Source organism: Hylobates moloch, unplaced genomic scaffold, assembly GCF_009828535.3.
Source record: "Hylobates moloch isolate HMO894 unplaced genomic scaffold, HMol_V3 SCAFFOLD_6, whole genome shotgun sequence".
Taxonomy (NCBI): Eukaryota; Metazoa; Chordata; class Mammalia; order Primates; family Hylobatidae; genus Hylobates; species Hylobates moloch.
Window position 1 is genome coordinate 74,063,006 of NW_026652281.1, and position 8,060 is coordinate 74,071,065.

Consider the following 8,060-nt stretch of genomic DNA (forward strand, 5'->3'; position numbering starts at 1 on the left):
TCGCGCACAGTGGCTTCACCGACTGTCCTGCACCCACTGTTTGGCACTCCCTAGTGAGATGAAAGCGGTACCTCAAGCAGAAATGCAGAAATCACCAGTCTTCTGTGTTGCTGGGGCTGGGAGCTGGAGACTGGAGCTGTTCCTATTCGGCCATCTTGGCTCCCCCTTTTTTTTTTTTTTTTGAGATGGAATCTCGCTCTGTCGCCCAGGCTGGAGTGCAGTGGCGCGATCTTGGCTCACCGCAAGCTCCGCCTCCCGGGTTCACACCATTCTCCTGCCTCAGCCTCCCAAGTACCTTTAATAATCTTAAGTGGCTTCTTATTGCTTTCAGGGCATTTCAAAATGATGATGTGATGTCTTGTTATATAGTCCCTCTTTATCTTTTTGTCTTCATTTCTTTCTTTTTTTTTTTTTTTTTTCTGAGACAGGGTCTTGCTCTGTTGCCCAGGCTAGAGTACAGTGGCACAAATATGGCCCACTATAACCTCCACCTCCCAGGCTCAGGCGATCCTCCCACCTCAGCCTCCTAAGTAGCTGGGACTACAGATGTGCACTACCATGCCCAGCTTAATTTTTATTTTTTGTAGAGATGGGTTTTTGCCATGTTGCCCAGGCTGGTGTTGAACTCCTAGGCTCAAGTGATCTGCTCACCTTGGCATCCCAAAGTGCTGGGATTACAGGTGTGAGCCACTGTGCCCAGCCTTCATCTTCATTTCTTGTTACTCCTCAACCTACACTGTATTCTCTGCCGTACAGAAATACTTTGCAGTTCCTGGTCGAGATACCTTTGTGTCTAGAAGATGCAGTTCCCTGTGCCTGGAAAGCTCTTCCCCATTTCTTGCTTGGCCCTGTCCTCATGTGTCTTAGGCCACAGCTCGGGTATGTGCTTCTCTGGGAAGCCTTCCCTGATTTCCTCATCTGGATTAGGTGGCCCTCCTATATGGCTCCAGTGCCCTATGCTTACTTCTGCTGTGGTGCTTTTCCCTCTACCTGCGACTATCTGTGGTCCCCTCTGGATTGAGTTTATTGTGAATAGGGTCTAGTCTCTTATCACTGCGGCCCATTACCTACTGCAGTTCCTGCAAATAGTTGGTCCTTAGAAAATGTGTTTTAGGCCAGGCGCAGTGGCTCATGCCTATACTTCCAGCACTTTGGGAGGCTGAGGTGGGAGGATCACTTGAGCCCAGGAGTTCAAGACCAGCCTGGGCAACATGGCAAAACCCTGTCTCTACACAAAATAAAAATTTAGCCAGGTGTGGTGGTGCACTCCTGTAGTCTCAGATATTCAGCAGGCTGAAGTGGGAGGATTACCTGAGCACAAGAGGTGGAGGCTGCAGTGAGCTGAAATCACGCTACTGCACTCCAGCCTGGGCAACAGAGTGAGTCCCTGTCTCAAAAAAGAAAAATAAAAAAAGAAAAGAAAAGATAATGTTTTTGTTTTTGTTTTTTGTTTTATTTGAGATGGAGTCTCACTCTGTTGCGCAGGAGTGCAGTGGCGTGATCTTAGCTCACTGCAACCTCCACTTCCCAGGTTCAAGCGATTCTCCTGCCTCAGCCTCCCGAGTAGCTGGGACTACAGGCCCCAGCCACCCTGCCCGGCTACTTTTTGTATTTTTAGTAGAGACAGGGTTTCACCAGGTTGGCCAGGCTGGTCTTGAACCCTGACTTCAAGTGATCCACCCACCTCGGCCTCCCAAAGTGTAGGATTACAGGCGTAAGCCACTCATTTTGAGTGAATGAATTAGTACATTCTATTCCAGGTCCCTGCTGGAACAACTTGAGAAAATTTTCATGAAGACATATTTGCATTTTGAACAAACTGGTACTGGAGACTGTAATAATTGACTCAAATGATTGACTCCCTATGAAACTTCAAGACGTTAGAATCCCATGCAGATAACTATTCTATAAGTCTGTAAGGGTGGCCCCGGCTGTACAATATGTAAAATGATATTTTATAGTAATTTTTAGAATGAAAATTTTTGTTTGTTTTTTTCACTTAAACCATCCCCCTCATTTTTATTCTTCTATCATAATTAAAATGCTATATGTCCTTTCTCAGTTCTTAACGTATCCTATTTCTGATATCAAGAGAAAGATGTCTGTGTGATTAATTTCCCTGGCATGTCCTGTCCTTTAGAATCTATTAATAATTTAAGCAGATTAAATGAGTTTAGTCATTTGGAATGAGGAAGAAGCATAAAAATCATTTTTAAAATTCCCAAGTGAAAGTCGTTATTTCATTTTTAAAAGAGAATTACATATTCATAGATATATAATATTTGGGAGGATAGAAGGGTTTGCCTAATATAGCTTTACTTTTATAGTATATCATTTCCTTTTATCTTCTTGCAAATCAAATGCCAACTTTCATTTTGTTCTTTTTTAACAAAAGCTGTGCCTCCTAGTTGTAAAATTTTCATATGTGTTTTAACATTTCTTTCTAGGGTTATCGTGCGAGCTTCGGTTTCCTTGTTTACCCTGCCACTAGCTGACGTGGTCGATGCAGATTTACTGAAGTTTAATCAGCAGTGGTATATTTATTCCAATGTTAGCTACAAAAATATCACATGTAGGCAGGACCTATCAGAGTCTCCATATCTCAGTTATATTGCCACTACAAATCACATATCTGAAAGACAATCGTAACAGGCATCGCTAGGAACCGGGGGCAGAATATAATCAGATATATTCATGCTTGCTTGCCCTGGGCAACTTTTCCCCATTTCTGAAATGACATCACAGTTTTTCATTTCTCAGGTTCACATAGCCAATATTACAACAGGGTTAAATATCAGAAAGCAAAGTGAAATCTCAGTTAGCTGTATGTTCTACATATGGCAATATGCCTTATTACAAGGGACGATTAGGCAAAATGACCTTTACTCTGTGACATTGCAAGAATTAAAATTAAAAATCAAGGTCCATCTTATCCTTTCTTACTTGAAAAAGCCTAAGCTGATGATGAGAGGTTCTGTTCTTTGGTATGATTGTAAGCACTTTAGATCAGCTATAAAATGTACTTGATTGGCAAATATTTTCTCATACGTGTCCTATTTTGCAGATTAGAGAGGAATGTATTATTTTAGGACAGAGGCACATTCTTTTTTTTTTTTTAGATGGAGTCTTGCTCTGTTGCCCAGGCTGGAGTACAGTGGTCAATCTTGGCTGACTGCCACCTCTGCCTCCCAGGTTCAAGCGATTGAGTAGCTGGGATTACAGGCATGCACCACCATGCCTGGCTAATTTTTTTGTATTTTTAGTAGAGACAGGGTTTCATCATGTTGGTCAGGCTGGTCTCAAACTCCTGACCTGATGATCCGCCCACCTTGGCCTCCCAAAGTGCTGGGATTACAGGCATGAGCTACTGTGCCCGGCCAGACAGAGGCACATTCTTTATTAGTTCTGTCAAAACATGTATACTGCAAAGCCTCTTCTGTTTATTTGTTTTCAAGACAGGGTCTTGCTCTGTTGCTCAGGCTGAAGTGTGGTGGTGTGATCATAGCTCATTTCAGCCTCAAACTCCTGGGCTCAGGGAATCCTCCAGCCTCAGTCTCCTGAGTAGCTAGGACTATACAGGTGCACACTAACAGGCCCAGCTAATTTTTAAATATATATATATGTTGTAGAGATGAGGATCTTATTATGTTGCCTGGGCTGGTCCTGAACTCCTGGTCTCAATCGATCCTCCTGCTTGGCCTCCCAAAAGTGCTGGGATTATGGACGTGAACCACTGTGCCCAGCCCCCTCTTTTATTTTTAATGCAAATTAAATTGAGGAAAGATTTGCCAGCTACCTGGATTTCTGTTTGTATAATTCCTTTCCTGTTGCAGGGTTTTGTTGCTAAGTTCATATTTGGGGTGATAGGCAAGGTGGTGAGCTCCTTACAGTCCAGGGTCCTGTCTTCACTTTTGTCTCCTTTGTACCTGGAAAACTGACTGGCTCAAAACTCCTTCTGTTGAATGAATACGTAAACAAGCAACAACTTCAGTAAACATTTTTCACCTTTCAAATTCCTTTTGAATTAGATAGGTTACAAATAAATAAAATGTCTTGAACAGTGAGAAAGGGAAAGGCATTAACATTTACCAAATGCCAATGTCCAAATGAGCTTGTATGACTGTTTGCTCATTCGGGTCTTGCAGCAGCCTTGAGTGGTAGATATTATTGACTTGACAAATATTTATCGATTTATTCCTTTGTTTCAGGCAATGTGGTAAATGCTGAGGATTCAATACAGTGGGTCTTGTAATGAACTCTCCAAGTTATCTGATGCTCTTCCTTCTCTCTAAAATGGGGGTCTCCAACCCCTAGGCTACAGACCAGTGCCGGTCTGTAATAATATTAGAAATAAAGTGCATAATAAATGTAATGCACTTGAATCATTTCAAAACAAACCCCCCTGGTCCGTGGAAAAATTGTCTTCCATGAAACTGGTCCCTGGTGCCAAAATGGTTGGAGGCCATTGCTCTAAAATTACTTATTCACATGTGTGCAGTAGGTTTGTGACCAAATGGCTACTCTTGAGGACACCTATACTTTTCTACTGCCATGATTCAGGGTATCATTACCAAGGCTCAGTGTTTTTTAATTCAAATCTATTAATGTCAGATGTACGTGTTACTGTAATTCCAAAATTTAATTGTACTTATATTTTACAAACTTAGGAAATATATATGTGAAGTGAAAGTTACTTTTATGAAAATTAAGTTGAATGCTTTAGAAAGACTCAATATTGAGTTGTAGGGTCAAGCATTGTGGCTCACACCTGTAATCCCAGCACTTTGAGAGGCTGGGGCAGGAGGACTGCTCAAGGCCAGAAGTTTGAGCCAGCCTAGGCAACATACAAAAGAAGAAGAAGGAGAAGGAGAAGAGAAAAAATTGAGTTGTAAACAATTACTATCACATTTGATGCAGTGGAAACTAAATGTTTTGAGGGGGAAAGTCATAGAAGTCTAAAGATATTTCATACTCAGTTTGCTTCATGAGTGACTTCAGGTTCTCTTTATAACTGATAGTAGAAACTGTCTATCATGTAATATGGATCCTGTTTATACAAGAAAGATGGCCCAGCACTTTTTTTTTTTTTTTTTTTGAGATGGAGTCTTGCTCTGTTGCCCAGGCTGGAGTGCAGTGGCATGATCTCAGCTCACTGCAAGCTCCGCCTCCTGGGTTCACACCATTCTCCTGCCTCAGCCTCCCGAGTAGCTGGGACTACAGGCTCCCGCCACCACGCCCGGCTAATTTTTTGTATTTTTAGTAGAGACGGGGTTTCACCATGTTAGCCAGGATGTTCTTGATCTCCTGACCTCGTGATCCACCTGCCTCGGCCTCCCAAAGTGCTGGGATTACAGGCGTTAGCCACTGCACCCGGCCAGCCCAGCACTTTCATCAGTGGACCTATACTCAATGGAAAACCCAGAGAAAAGATTTATGAATGAGTATAGTTAAAATGGAATGGTTACTGTCTCTTCTTTTAAAAATGATTTTTTTGCTTGAGCCAACTGTCTCACAAATCACGTCAGAGAAGACAAAAACCAGTGAGCAAAACCGGACATAACCTCTGCTCTTGTGGTATTTATAGTCTAGTTGGGGAGATAGACAGCAACTGTATTGTCAGACAATCAAAGTTATCCCCATTTTCATGAAACTAAGACCTTGCAGAAATTAATGTTCCCATGTTCTGGTTAATGTAACCAGCAGACTGAAGAACAGACAATTAAACCCAAGCTCTTACCATCAAATTAAACTTCCTCTCATTCTCAGACCTTGTCTCTCTTTTATTTTTTTCCCTCCCTTTCTTCTTTTTTCTCCTTCCCATTTTCTTTTTTCTCCTCCTGAGTTGCAAGGTTTCCATCATTAGTTGAAATGTGACAAGATTTCAGTTTATTCAGTCAATGCACTTGATTTATTTTATATGACCTGATTATTTAAAAAAGTTATATGGAGGATTCTTATCAGGAATACATTAAAGTAATCCTTAATAAAACTTGGTCAGAAAAACTTAGGCATGAATCCCAGTTTTACCATTTACTAGCTGTGTGACTGTGGATGAGTTAATCTGCTTTCCCATCTCTAAAACATAGCTGGTAATATCTCACTCATGGGATTGTCGTGGGATTTAGATGAAATAGTAAGAGCCTATAACAGAGTACAGGGCACAAACAGCACTCACTTAATAGGCCTGTAAGAGATGAGCTGTGTCTTCCCTTTGGATCTTAGTTTCTTCATCTAAGATACCATCTGAGACACCTTCACTGCTAGGTACGGTGTCTCACACCTATAATCCCAACACTTTGGGAGGCCAGGGTGGGAGGATTGTTTGAGTCCAGGAGATCGAGACCAGCCTGGGAAACATGGAGAGACCCCATCCCCCTCAAAAATACAAAAATTAGCCAGGCGTGGTGGCGCATGCCAGCAGTCCCAGCTGAAGCTGAGGTGGGAGGATTGCTTGGGCCTGGAAGTTCAAGGCTGCAGCAAGCTGAGATTGTGCTACTGCACTCTAGCCTGGGAGACAATGTGAGACCCTGTCTTAAAAAAAAAAAAAAAGTTAGGTTCTGGCCGGGCACCGTGGCTCATGACTATAATCCCAGTACTTTTGGGAGGCCAAGTTGGGAGGATGGCTTGAGGCCAAGAGTTCAAGACCAACTTGGGCAACATGACAAGACCCTGTCTCTAAAAAAAAAAGTTAAGTTTCTCCCACCATGGCACATGTATACCTACGTAACAAACCTGCATGTTCAGCACATGTATCCCAGAACTTAAAGTAAAATAAAAAAAAATTTTAAAAAAGAGTTAGGTTTTTCTAGTTTTATAATCCTTTATAACTAAAAGGTTAATATTTTATAATACTATACTTTTTTTATTGTCTACTTAGGATCAAGGAAGACTCCATACACAAAGAGATTCCTGATTCAAATTGTATATATGGAGATATATATATATACACACACACACACACACACACACATGTAATTCATACGTGATATAGACCCATGCTATTTTTGTCTGTTCCAGGTCACCCCTTCCCTCAGTGGTTTTTGCCATTAATGCTTTGTTTACCAAACCTGCCCAGTCTTTAGCACCCATGGTGATACTCTCTAGGCTAAACCAGTATGAATATGGAAACACAAATAGCAGGTAAAGTAAAAAAAAAAAAAAAAAAAGGCTCTTGAAATAATGTAAAAGAAACATGAAAGCAAACATAGCCTTTAACGTTAATTACTAAGCAATTATCTTGACCTTTGTATATTATTAGTCACTAACTTGTATCATGAGTAAGGTATAATAAAAAGTATTAGTATCAAATGGACTTTCATAGGAGTATCTTTAAGTATCTTCTTTAAATTATGTACATGCTAAATGTCTTCACACTAAGCTACATATTAATTACTTTATCTGAGTTATTCATTCATTTACTATTTCATTTCACAAATGCTTTCAAGTGCCTGCGATTATAGTCCAGGTACAAAGGTCCTTTGAATACAGGATGAATACAAACCTTCTAAGGGGCCATACAGATTACACAAAACTGATAAGGGACCACCAGAAGTATAATGGGACTGCGGTAATTCAGAGAAGAGACTCCTACCTCGTCTGCCTACGGTCAGCGTGTACTTCACAGAAGAGGGTTTCTTCAGCTGAGTTTTGGAGGCTGAGCGGGATTTTTCTCCTGAACATGGAGGAATGTCATTCCAAGTAAAGATGTCATTCCAAGCACAGCAAATATTTGGAAGCATGCATGAACTTGCCATAAGCTATTCATTTATTCATCCAATAAATATGGAGATCCTACCAAGTGCTGAGCTCTGTGATATGGCAGTGAGGTGTAGCAGTAAACAAAGCAGCAAAAATCTCTGCCCTCACAGAGCTTACATTCTAATGGGAGGGAGGCAGACCAAGAAATGAAATAAGTAAAATATATAGTATGTTAGATGGTAATGAACTCTCTGGCAAGAAAGAAAATAGGAAGGGTTGGCGGAAGCTGCATTTTTTTTTTTTTTTAATTTAGAGACAGGGTCTCACTCTGTCGCCCAGGCTGGTGTGTAGTGGTATGATCA

At 41.2% G+C, this 8,060-nt stretch overlaps 1 protein-coding gene across 1 annotated transcript in view; it reads left to right on the forward strand.

The window, feature by feature from the left end:
• The window catches only part of LOC116471128 (transmembrane protein 180-like), a 29,367-nt gene extending 22,059 nt beyond the window's left edge, over window positions 1-7,308 (forward strand). Inside the window, exons 3-4 of the mRNA XM_032157103.1 lie at window positions 2,448-2,531; window positions 7,018-7,308. Of these exons, the coding sequence (XP_032012994.1) occupies window positions 2,448-2,531; window positions 7,018-7,144 (211 nt within the window). The 3' untranslated portion in view covers window positions 7,145-7,308. The remainder of the gene's footprint in view (window positions 1-2,447; window positions 2,532-7,017) is intronic.
• Window positions 7,309-8,060: the final 752 nt, after the last annotated feature.